Source organism: Medicago truncatula, chromosome 5, assembly GCF_003473485.1.
Source record: "Medicago truncatula cultivar Jemalong A17 chromosome 5, MtrunA17r5.0-ANR, whole genome shotgun sequence".
In the NCBI taxonomy this organism is placed as follows: Eukaryota; Viridiplantae; Streptophyta; class Magnoliopsida; order Fabales; family Fabaceae; genus Medicago; species Medicago truncatula.
This window is the reverse complement of record NC_053046.1, coordinates 35,272,781-35,285,497: the sequence shown is the minus strand read 5'-3', so window position 1 is coordinate 35,285,497 and position 12,717 is coordinate 35,272,781. Positions and strand designations below refer to the sequence as shown.

General features: G+C 34.1%; 2 protein-coding genes and 1 long non-coding RNA gene across 4 annotated transcripts; 2 read left to right on the top strand and 1 right to left on the bottom strand.

Annotated features, from left to right (window-relative positions):
* Positions 1–1,472: 1,472 nt before the first annotated feature.
* On the bottom strand, positions 1,473–2,623 carry LOC112421784 (uncharacterized). Its single transcript, XR_003012033.2, has 2 exons — positions 2,472–2,623; positions 1,473–1,795 (listed from the first exon to the last, which is right to left on the bottom strand). It is a non-coding gene; the product is annotated as an uncharacterized lncRNA (long non-coding RNA).
* Positions 2,624–2,924: 301 nt separating this feature from the next.
* Positions 2,925–3,428, top strand: LOC11430116 (transcription repressor OFP10). Its single transcript, XM_024784974.1, has one exon. It carries the CDS (start codon positions 2,925–2,927, stop codon positions 3,426–3,428), a length of 504 nt encoding a protein of 167 aa, XP_024640742.1.
* A 7,360-nt stretch (positions 3,429–10,788) lies between these two features.
* LOC11436466 (stress response protein NST1) lies at positions 10,789–12,717 on the top strand. Of its 2 annotated transcripts, XM_024784628.2 has the most exons (3): positions 10,789–11,309; positions 11,392–12,047; positions 12,245–12,717. In XM_024784628.2, the coding sequence occupies exons 1-2, from the start codon at positions 10,943–10,945 to the stop codon at positions 12,009–12,011; spliced, it is 987 nt and encodes a 328-aa protein (XP_024640396.1). In that variant the 5' UTR covers positions 10,789–10,942; the 3' UTR covers positions 12,012–12,047; positions 12,245–12,717. The 2 variants fall into 2 exon arrangements, with proteins under 2 accessions (XP_024640396.1, XP_024640395.1); XM_024784627.2 differs by having other exon boundaries at positions 11,392–12,717.

Sequence of the window (12,717 nt, the reverse complement as noted above, 5' to 3'; positions counted from 1 at the left end):
ATCTTAAAATTGTGCGTTAAATATAATACAAGAAGGAATATAATTGGTGTATTTTCTTTCTTTTACTTTGAAAGAAAAAAAGGAACATGACCGAGGAGAGTCTTATTTTGTGTGTTCAAACATTCATTTAGATGACTTCAAATCATTGTTCTTGTCTAATAAGTTGGTTTGAGTTGTAATTCATGATTTATTGTATGGTAGTGCTTCTATGACTATTATAAAAATAAAAATAAAATCACTTTTTATACCCATTGAATGAGTGATATGTTTCGTCTATATTATAAATCAGATACATGAAGTATTTAATGAATTTAAAAAGTGATTTTTTGTTTATAACAGTAAAAACCTACCTGAGGGAGTATGTTATAATATGGATGTTCAAAATTGAATCAATCTAAAAGAAAATCTGCAAACCAAACTAATCCAAACTGAAACCTAAAACACCGCATATGGTTAAAATATATTCAAATCATTTTTTTTACTTAACCGCGTGGTTTGGTTCGGTTTGCAGTTTTGATTTTACCAACCAAACCAAACCGCAATATAAGAAAAACACTAAGTATATATCACCTATAAGACATTTTTTTTTCTCTTGTTAAGTTTCTTCTTTGTTTTTTCTATAAAAAAATGTGTCTATGTGCTACTTGAACTCTTGATAAAAAATTCAGTCTTTTGTATTTCTTTCAAAATATGATTACTTTTTGTGCATGTTTTAATTTGGTCTACGTAGTTCAGAACATTGTTCGGTGAAAATACAGTTGTAATGTTGGATGAAATTTAAAATATTGTTGTGTTTTACCTTTTTAATTTGATTTTAACGTTGGAAAATAAAATATTGTCTAAAAAAAAACCGCATCAACCGATTCAATCAAAATCGCATTGATTTGGTTTGGTTCGAGATTTTATCTTAAAAGTCAACTGAACTAAACCAAATTGTATACTTATTTATCTTGCAGTTCAGATGATTTTTAACCTCAAAACTGAATCAAACCGCACTCCGAACATCTTAGGTTAAAATCCCTTTTTTTTTTTTTTTTTTTAAATGGGGTTTAAGTACTCGTTGAACTCTCTTTTTTATTCAAATCATTTTGCTTATAAAAAAATAAATATAAATTTGAGTACCCATTGTGAAGCAAATGTGTGTAACCATATTTTGACTAATAAGGCTTGTGAGACTAACTAGTGTGATGACCGCGCTACGCACGGGTATAACTAATGTTGGATGCAAATCTAACGACATCAACACAACGAAAGAAATACTGACATATTACGTAGACCTCAGATTTTAAATTTTAACCTCAGAATATCATCAAAAATAAGAATACTAAAACATGCGATCCACAAATGAGATTAACGTCGACAACTGACCACACGACGGTAACTTCATGTTTGATGTTCCACCACGTGGTTGATGCCAACATTGACATCACACAATTCTGAATAAAACGGTATACAATAATATTGAGGATACGTAATACAACAGGATTCAAAAATATGATTTAAACGACAAATTAAATAGAAACTACACATGCCATAAGACAAACATTACAAGTAGCCTTCCTACCAATAAAAAGATACGAATACGCAAAATCAAAATCAACACACTCTTTGTTTTTAAGTAGAAAAACAATAAATATCGCAAACCACATTAATAGCTCATCAGATTAGTGAGACTATCCATAAAACACAGTCCTATACGATTACAACCGAATTATATGTGGTCTATCCTATCTCATCATGAGGCTGATCCAAAACCAACATCCTGTTAATCTTCATGAACACTGCATTCGGTCGTCTACAATTGGAGATAAGATACAAAGTCAGAATGCATATAAATCAAGAATGTTGATAAAACCATCAGTGGGACAAATATTAATTTTAAACTTCCCCAAGATTCAAAGAAAAATGATTCTTATAGATCCTATAATTGAATATAAACAGAGACAATTTATCTTTTCTAGTTATCGAGATTTCAAAATGAATGGAAAGAAGAAAAATATAGAGGCGAGAGATAGCATAGAACAATATCTTTTTGATGAAGAAGTCATGGGAGATAATGCACAGCTATGAACAAACGGTCCTGTTGCCAAGGCCAGGGCCATTATGCATCAATTTTCTCAGACAACAAACAATTTAAGGATTTTTCCAATGACAAATTGAAACCTGCTCCACTCGAATCACAAACACATCCTTATCTAGTCCTCAAACCAAAGGGGTAAAATAGAGATTGCAAGTAAAATTATACCCTCCCTTCGACGATAACTGCGATGAATCCACAAAATCCCTAAAAGATTGAAACAAACCTACTATTTACCACTGACAACACCACAAATAAACAAAAAAATTGAATTTCCTGTCGGATATCGACCAATAGAAGACAAAGGATTCTGGATCTCTGGACACAATACATCTTCTACTGTCTATAAAAGACAAATTAGAAGAACAATTTAAGCAAAAAGAATGAGACAAACCAAATTTTTTGAAGGAAGACGGTATCACCATAATCGGAAATCAACAGTAAAGAGAGAGAGACTATTTTCTTTTGTAAGAGTTATTGATAACATTGTTTGGATTGTCTCTAAGTCGATACGACTTCTGGTTTGAGCTTATGCCCTCTTTCTATATAATAAAAAATAAAATTAAAAACTAATCAAAATATGATGACATCGACCTTTTAGATTTTAATTTTAGACGGCAACGGTGCAATGTTTATGTAACTACTATCCACATTCCACGACTCTACCTTCACTATCACGATAAAAACTTCTAACCACAAACCTTACTACTACCTTCTTCCTCTTTCTTTCACATTTTAACCTATTCTCAATTAGAAAACGAATCTTACCAACAACATCATCATCTATACCTCTCACGTATACCCTTATTCCTCTCATAACCAAAACCATAGTCATAGTCCTTTAATTATGTCTTTCAATTTCAATAAGAGAAGCCTCGTCAAAACCCTTTTCTCCTCTAACAAAAGCTGTGGTTGCATCAAAATAAAACCCTCTAACGTACTTGAACCCTCTCAAAAACCTAAAATCTCCTTTAACCAAAACACAAACCCTAATACCCTCACTTCTCCCACCACTTCCCACGACGCCAACACCCATGACAAAGATTTCACTTCCACCACCATCTCAAACGACAACAATAATAATTATAGGATTTTAAAGCCGGCTACAAAACTCATAGATAGCATTGCCGTTGAGAAGGAATCCAAGGAGCCGTATGAAGATTTTCGAAACTCTATACTTCAAATGATATTGGAGAGAGAGATTTATTCAGAAAATGATCTTCAAGAATTACTTGAGTGTTTTCTTCAGCTTAATGCAAAGTGTCACCATCATGTCATTGTTGAAGCGTTCATGGAGACATGTGAAGAAATATTTCCTAAGAAGCTTTGTGGTGATGGTAGACGTGTGTGAAGGACATGTGAAGGCATTGAAGTCACACATGGAAATTAATGCTGCATGAGAAATTTGAGGTTTGAAATTGATCTAATTCTTTTTTTTTTTTTTTGGGGAAAAATTGAGATATTATTTAGTCATAGTTTCTGATCTATTTAAATCTATAATGGTTTGATACTTATTTGGATTATATGTATTCATTACGATTACTATATACAAATCTAATCACATTCATTCACATTTGAGCAATCACGATATGAAAAAAAAAAAATATATATATATATACTATCATGTTCAATGTCCCCATCCTTTTATTGAATTAGGCAATTGTATGTCTCATTTAATTTTTATTCTCCTTAATTATGTGAATAACAATTTTGTTTGGCAAAGCATCTGTGAAGTACAATAAAACTTCTATTGATTACCTGACCAAAAAAAAAAAACTTCTATTGATTAGTAATAATAACATTAATGTGGTCTAGAGCCTTTGTGAAAAAAAATTTGCCCAAAGATGTGAATCTCTTAAATAAGAGAATTGTCTTCGCAGATACATGAATGATACCTTTGATTTAAAATAAAAAAATTCATGTGAAAACACAATTTGCAACATTCGCAGCAGCTGTGTGAACTTGTTGTTGTTGGCTGTGCAGAATTTGCATGACGAGGTTAAGGATTAAGCAATGGTTAACGGGGAACTGTGTTCACGTGTTATGACTTTTAATAATCCTTAGAATTCAATTTTGATAAATTTTACGTAGAAGAATTTTATAATTCAGTTACGAATATTAATCACATTATTATTTGAAAAATTTGGTTTGGTTTGTGTAACTTTGAAGTACATGGGAAGCTAGAGTACCAGACATCTTGGCTGTCGAGTTTAAGATGCAGCTACAATTTAATTTTCTAGTTTCAATGCCTTACCATTTGGTATAACACAAATGAGGGCGGCATTTATTTTATTCACGTCTTTTATTGTTCTTTAGAGTCACAATTTAATAGATTTAGAGGGCATTTGTCTATGTCATTATAAGACAACTATAAGGTGGACGAATGGTACGTATTGGTCACCATTGACCGTATTTTAGCATCTTTATTCTATTTAACATTATAATGTTGTTTGATTTTTATAGCTGATATTATGCATTGTCAACACTTGAACACTCACACATCTCTCCCCATGGTTGCAAACCTTAATCTCGTTGAATCTGATGTAGCACGCATGTTTGCATCTCTAAGACAAAGTATGGAACAGGGAATACCTCTTTTGTTGAGGTTTTCTGATCTAGCAGTTAGGAAGAGACTGTACATAACTCTCCATACCCTGATTAAATTGTTTAAAAACCATCTTTTTCATGTTTATGGAAATGAGGCATTATTCCGAGCCAGAAAGTAAGTTTCTTTATTACCCTGAGGCTTACCTTCCCAGCATTTACCGAGTATATGGTTTTAGAACCAAATTTCAGAACATATCAAAAATTAATGTGTATTTCTAATCCATTATTTATCAATCGAGTGGATTCCTACATATATCAGCCCGTGTACAAATGGATGGTTTGTCACGTGTACTTTCCCTGTATATACAGGTTATGTTGGTAATATTTTGTTACTGAATCTGGAATTTGGCCAACTATTTCTTTTAAACTAAATATAATTGTATAATGGTAAAATATGCTTGTAATAACTAATAAACTAACTGTGTGCTGCAACTTTTCAGCCAGGAGTTGCTATAAGAAACTACAACTTGTCTGTTTACTTGTGCTCCTTTCATGGCATTGTGAATTTAGTTGGGTAGATGTATATTAGTTTTATAGGTTTGTCTTTGAATTGATTTCTATCTTCTATTGCTTTGTTTGTCCGATGTAAGGGACATGGGTAAGTTCACTTGTAAATGTTAGTTGCGAGAAATCAAGCTAAACATCCGAACTTAATGTTTCTCTTTTAGCTAACCGAGTGAGATATCAGAGGTAAGAGACTAGAGATGATATCAGGTTATATGCGAGACATTGAGATCTATGAAGGATGGTAGGTTAAAATTTAATTAAAATAAAAGCAGTTTAGGGTCGATCAAGGCAAGACATTAGTTAGTAAATTAACTGATGAAACTTAATCCCAACACAATTTGTATATTGTTTGTTTCACCTCACTCATTTTGTCAATAAACAACGTCAAGTATCTAAATACTACTATATCACACCTTTCAATAAATAAATATCCTAATGAATCATTAACCAAGTCTATGTCGATACAATAAAATAAATACTTTGATTATTGCTACATTCAGGTTCATGAATCACAAACCACAAACGGGGTAATATTAGTGAAGTCCCCACTCATGGGAGAAAACTAACGGGAGGGGATTCTCTCATGTGACTGGAGAGTCCAGTAAGATCATCTCCGTTCAATTTTTTTAATTGCAAGCATTAATAATTATTAAAAGGGTAATTAAAGGTTTAGATTTTCACCGTAGAGCATTCGGTGAAATTCTCATCGGAGAGGATCCAAATCCAATACTAACATCCCTGTGCTAAGTTCATGAATAAATAAAGGCTTAATTGCACTTTTGGACCCCTATCTTTTCAAAAGTTGCGGTTATGCACCCTAACTAGTTTAAATACAAAACAGCCCCCTATGTTTTGATTCTTTGTCAGTTTTGGACCCCCAGTCCATTGTTGACTCGGTCAACGCTGACGTGGCACTCTAAGTGAGGTGCCACGTGTCAATTTTTTTTTATTTTTTTTTTGCCTTGGGGGTTCAAAACTGCCAAAGAATCAAAACATAGAGGGCTGTTTTGTATTTAAATTAGTTAGGGGTCCATAACCGCAACTTTTGAAAAGATAGGGATCCAAAAGTGCAATTAAACCATAAATAAACCAAGAAAGTAATATATTTTTTTACATTTAAAACAATAATTTCTTTTTATTGAATATTGATTAAAGATAATCTCATTTTCAATATCAAATTCAAACCGAGTTACTTGATGACCTCAACCATCTACTTCCTCCTTTATTATGTCTCGCACTTAATTGAATTTGATGCAAGACACCATCGAGACGAATCTCACTTTACAACTTCTTTCAATGTCATTGCCTTAGTTTTGTTTTTTATTTCTTATGAATTTTAATTTATGCGAGTTGAATCCAAAGAGCTTGAGAAAGACTCAAGAAGTATAGAGTTTTTTTTTTTTAAAGAAGTCTAGAGAATGCTTATAAATATACTTATATGCTTCCTCCACAATAAAATATATCAAAAGTGGTAACTGAAAGGTCAATATATATGGTTAAAAATTTAATCCACATACACAAACTTTTTAACAACCATTTTTTCTTATATTTCATTTCGAATAGAGTAACATGATTCTCACATCAGCATCAAAATTCAAACATAATCATTTTAAAACCTGAGCCAATTTACCAACTAAATCAACTTATGTTAACATGTCATCAACTTAATTATTACATAAGCATCCACTTATCATATCAGAAAACTCAGTTTATATTTTAGACGAAAAAAAAAGACATTTTATAAAAGAATTGAATGGTATATACATTATTTTCATAGAAAAGGTATATGCATTTTGACGGTAAAGGGCTTTTTTTTTTTTTTGGAATACCGTAAAGACATTGGGACGAACACTTTAAATCAAAAGACAACTTTCATGACGACGTGTTGGTACTTGTGGGAGTCGAGGAATAAAACTATTTTTGAAGCTGATTTTATTAAGCCGAATAACCCAATTTCTTTAATTTGGAGATTTGTCCAAGATATTGAAGATTGTAACTTGGAGCATATTCATATTGGTCCAAAGTTGAAGGAAATCATCTATATAGGTTGGAAGCGGCCTCGAGAAGGTTGGATCAAGCTTAATAGTGATGGTGCTTGCAAGGATATGGGGGTTATTGCTGGATGTGGCGGTCTTTTTCGTGATTCAGACGGTAGATGGATCAAAGGCTACACTAAGAAGATTGGAGCTTGTGATGCCTTACATGCTGATAAGTGGGAGCTATATTTGGGTTTGGACATGGCTTGGAGGGAACATTACTCTCATCTTATAGTGGAAAGTGATTTAAAGATTTTGATGGATATGATTTCTGATAAATTCAAGTTCAATGCGAATATTCTTGTTTTAGTTCACCGGATCCAGAAGCTGCTGAAGATGGGTTGGAATGTTCAACTCAACCATACTTGGCGTGAAGGAAACATGAGTGTTGATTGGCTTGCTAATTTAAACATTTTTACATATCACTTTAATTTTATAGTGTTGGAGTCTCCTAGTGAGGTCCAAAAAATCCTTTTTGATGATTTATTTGGAGCTTGCATGCCTAGAAATGTTCGATTAGTTTTTTAATTTTGTTTTTTTGACTTTGCCATCTCTTGTTAAAAAAAACACATTTACATTTTCTATGTCACCCCATTTTACATGGATTTTTTTTTTCCATGAGAAAACTAAGGTATATTTGTGTGTAACTTGAAATTAATCTTTTTAGAGTTCGACCTCTCTCAATGAATATTTTCTATACCAACCGTTCAAAAATCGAACCAAAGCTAAATAATTCAAGAATACAAATATTACCACCTGGTTTACAATATTTTTTATTTTTTGAAATGATATTTATACAATCATTTTATGACAATTTTGTCTCTCATATTTATATTATGTTTTTACTTTCTCTCTCTTGTTTTGATTTTTTATGTCAATACTTACTTTTCTTTATAAATTTATAATTGTCCTATAAATGTCATATAAATGAGAGAATTGCTGTTGACACATGTTGGTTGGCTGATAAACACAAGTAAATTACCCAAATACCCCTCGGCAGTTAACTGCAGAGGAAAACTGATTATGCAGACAGTGGGTTCTGCATAATTCTAAACATTTCCAAGCCATTTTTTCGGCCAGTTTTTACCTGTAATTAAACCAGAGCATTTCCAAAGGCAAAATAATTCATACAAGATTGAAACTCGGACATAATCAAGATAAGTACAATATCTTTTACAATTGTTCATAATTAAATTAAACCGACATTTGGTTAAAATTAAACAAACGTTTGAAATTCATCAAAACATTACAAAGTGTCCATAATTAAACAACTCATTACACATCATTAAATTAAATCCTTACTTACATTCAACGCAATTGCATATGGAACGAACATACATATATAATATATTATCTTCCACCATATTCTGAAACATAAATCCGCCGTCGTTGTCGACCCTGTTTGTGGTCCTGCAACCAAGATGCAACACATGGTCTGTCCATGCCCTCACAATTTTGTCCTTCACTTCATTCAAGGTGGTCATGGCATAATCTACAAAAATTGGAAAATCACTACATGAATCTTTGAACTCCACTAATGCATTTGCATATAACTGTTGAGTGGGCGATTCAACCATAGCTTTCCATGCCTTCATTATCTTCTTGACCACATCGCGATTGCTCACCTCTTTCCCATCCTTTTTAAAACCCAAAGGATATTTACAATCTAAGACACACCTTTGTTTAACATTTGCTTGCACATGAAAGTAACAATTCATTGCATAACTTTCGGGAAAAACATGTGCAACCGCTTTCATCAAAGACATATCCCTATCGGTAACAATCACCTTAGGCATATTCATCTTTGACGAAAGAAGTTTATGCAACATTTTTAAAACCCAAACAAAGTTTTCCTCTTTCTCATGTGTCATAAATCCAAACCCAACCGAATATGTCAAATCGGTTGAAGTGACCCCAACTACCTCAAACATTGGCATCCTATACATGTTGGTTTTGTAGGTGGAGTCCATAACCAAAACCGTTGGAAAATTGTTAAACAACTTAATGGATGTTGGATGAGCCCAAAAGATATCTTCAATTGTATTACTTTCACGTTGTGTTCTTGAGTAATAAGTATAGTTGTGCTCCTCCAACTTCGAGATTAGAAATTGCAACGGCTTCTTGTCACCTCTATTTGCCTTCCATATTTGTTGACGTTCATTGTACACTTGCTTCACATTTGTCATGCAATGTGGTCTTTGGTTCTTCAAATGTATCAAAATATTTCTTGGAAGCATCTTGCTCTTGGTCAAGTCACGTACAATCTTCTTGTCGTCCTCCTTTAATCTACCGGCAAGAATGTGTCCTTCTAAAGCCGGCTCCATGGGATGGTTTTGAACTCCATTAAGAATGTTCAATCCCCATTCCTTTGTTTGCTTACTTTGATATCCACTAATCATGAACAAGCACCCACATTTTCTTGAGCCCGTTCTCGCATGCTTCGGTATTTTTTTCGGCACTTTGTAAGTTCCACTCCTTTCACACACTAGCCGGAACATTGGATTGATCAAGCTTGATCTTTGTGTGACAATTGTAAATCCCGCCTTATTTGCTTGACGACGCACCCACTCAAGCAATTCATCTCTATCTTTCGTCTTAACGTCGTCTGAAAAAAACTTAGCCGTGTCGACCTCGTGGGCTTGAAGTGGGGAGGACACCAGAGCCGCCAACATACTTTGAAACTTCAACATGGACGGAAGCTCCATCAATGTTTGGTTTCGCTTCAACCTTAGGCGGTTTGACATCTTCAGAATTTTCGATAAAATTTTGTTTTGTCTCTCCCAGAACATCTTTCACATTCTCTACCATTCCTATAATTAAACAACACATAAATATGAATTAACAACTAAGTAATGTATAAACATCAATGCCATAATGAATTAAAACAAAAAAAACAAAAGAAAAAAAAATTGAAAATCTGGCAGTAGCTGCCATTTTTTCGTTGTGAAATTTTTTCACCAAGAGTTCCTCGACACCTTACTACCGAGGTTTTCCTTGGCACTACACTACCGAAGTTTCCCTCGGCAGTTAACTGCCGAGGATTCCCATGACAGGGTTCTACGTAACTGACATAGATACCCATAAAACATCCAAAAAATCAATCGAATAAAATGCACAATACCTGTCTTTTTACGTCAATAGTGTGTTGATACCTCCTATGCTTGATGCTTGAATGATTTTGGATCAAGAATTGATTAAAAAAAAATGAATTTTGGGATTGAATGGAGATGGAAATGAAGGTGATGAAGAAAATAGTGTGTAGGGGGAGCAGGTGACTGTTTCATCGGATGAAACATTTTCCTCGGCAATTAACTACCGAGGGGGTAAAATCGTATTTTATTAGTGTGGCACAACCTTATCTCACGTGGGAACAACAATTCCCTATAAATGATTGTTGAATCATTTTAACTTCTATCCTTATATCACATGTTAAAGAAAAGAGAAAGTATTTTAACATTGTAATGAAAAATCAGAATATATAATTAATGTATCTACTTGTTACACTCGATCGCATCGCAAACAAAAATTAAACTCTGTTATAAATTGTAGAATCAAAACCATGAACTAAAAAATGAAATGAGTGACTATGAATGAAAAGGACAAAGTAAAAACATAGTCAACATCATTTGACTCTTCCCCTTTGTGTTCGTGAAACAACAAAGAACTCAGTCCAAACAAATTCACTCATCTTCATCCATCACCAATCCTCCCAACAATGAAGCGAAAGAAATGGTCAGAACTCGAAGAACAAACCCTCTTAACAAAATACTCCGAACTTCACCGTTCAGGAACACTCCCCAAACTCAAAACCCGTGAAAAAAAGTTCAAACCAATCGCCGATCACGTCAACGCCGTTCACCATCTTCACGATCCAACCACCTTCCCTTTCAAATGGTCGTGGCGCGACGTTTCGATCAAAGTTCAAAACATGCGTCATCAGTATATTGGTGTTAAACACAAGATTCAATCCAATGATCATGGTTTCAATTGGAATGATGGGGTTATTCATTGGGAGAATTTTCTTAATTATAAACGTGTTTTTGGTGATGTTAAAATTCATCCTAAACCTAAACTTAACGATGGTAATAGTTATTTTAGCGTGTGTCTGGTGTTTGTGTTTCTTAGGTGGTAATAATAGTAATAACTCTTTTTTTTGTGATTTAGGGTTTGAGACTGAAATTGATGACTCTGATGATTCTGATGGTGATGAGGACCATGACTGCGATGGAGATGTTAGTGAAGAAGAATTGAAGAGATTGGGAGTTAAGGTTTTGAAATTGAGGGAGGTTATGGTGAAGAGAGAAGAGAGGAAGAGGGAGAGGGAGTTTTTGAAGGAGAAAGAGGAGTGGAAAAGGAAGGAATTTGAGTTTTCAAGTGGAAAAGGCGAGTGTTGTTGTGGGGAGAGGGAATTGGAGTTGGAGGCAATATGGGTGAAGAAGGAGGTTGAGAAGAGGGTTAGGTTAGAGAAGGAGCTTGAGGAGGAGAAGAGGAGGAGGAGGAAGGTGGAGGAGAAGATGGAGGAAGAGGAGATGGAGTGGAGGGAGAAGATGGTGGCTATGCAGATTGAACATGAGAAGCAGATGATGCAGATGCATGCTGAGGCGTGTCATAATCAAATGCAGGTGCTTGGTGTTATGGCGAGAATACTTTGTCAGTTTTTTGGTTCGGGGAATGATGGGTTGGGTGGTGCTGGTTTAGGGACATTGCCAACTCAGGTGTTGCATCATGGTGGTGGTTTGGGGAATGTGAAACCTGATGCTAGTTCGCCTTCAGAGTTCATGTAGAAATCTGTTTTGTCAGTTGTCACTTGAATTCGAATCGTGAGTACACACTGTTCTTTTTAGTTCTGTTTGAATGTTAAATTTCTCAAGAGCTGAAAAGAATGATTATTCATTGGAATGCTGCTTTCCTGGATCGAGCAATGCCATTTCTGTTTTTCTTGTATTAGTTAGATGATTCTAAAATTCAGCAATTGTATCATTTTTCGTAAGCTTTAGAAGGAAATGTCTGATTCCAGGGAAGAGGGAGAAAGGGAATGAACTGCTAGATGGCCCCAACGAACAGCTGAGCATATTTATCAATTTTCTAAGCTTTAAAGGGCGAAGAGGGAGAAAGGGAACAGGAAATGTCTGATTCCAGGGAAGAGGGAGAAAGGGAACCGGAACATGGTTTTAAAAACCGGCTCGGACTGCTTGATAGATCCAACATGAAATAGCTAAGCATATTTATCAATTTTCTAAGCTTTAAGAATAGTATTGGATTTGTAGCCTACCGAAAAGATGTAAAAAGCATTCTGTTAGTACTTGGTAATTTGAAAATAGAAGTAAATTGTGTTCAAATTTCCATCATTTTTTATCTGTTTCAGAGTTTCTGCTGTTAATTGTGTTGGTTAGTGTCTAAGTTGATTCATGTTTTGCTTTTATTTTTTAGCTGGTGATTATGGAACTGTAAACATTGCAAATTGCAATAGATTAGAATTGTGATTGTGTC

Bases quoted from the DNA above. Each gene is read 5' to 3' on its own strand.
- LOC11430116 (XM_024784974.1), top strand. From the start codon at position 2,925: ATGTCTTTCAATTTCAATAAGAGAAGCCTCGTCAAAACCCTTTTCTCC.
- LOC11436466 (XM_024784628.2), top strand. From the start codon at position 10,943: ATGAAGCGAAAGAAATGGTCAGAACTCGAAGAACAAACCCTCTTAACA. The intron at 11,310-11,391 runs GTAATAGTTATT...TTTGTGATTTAG, and splicing joins TAAACCTAAACTTAACGATG to GGTTTGAGACTGAAATTGAT.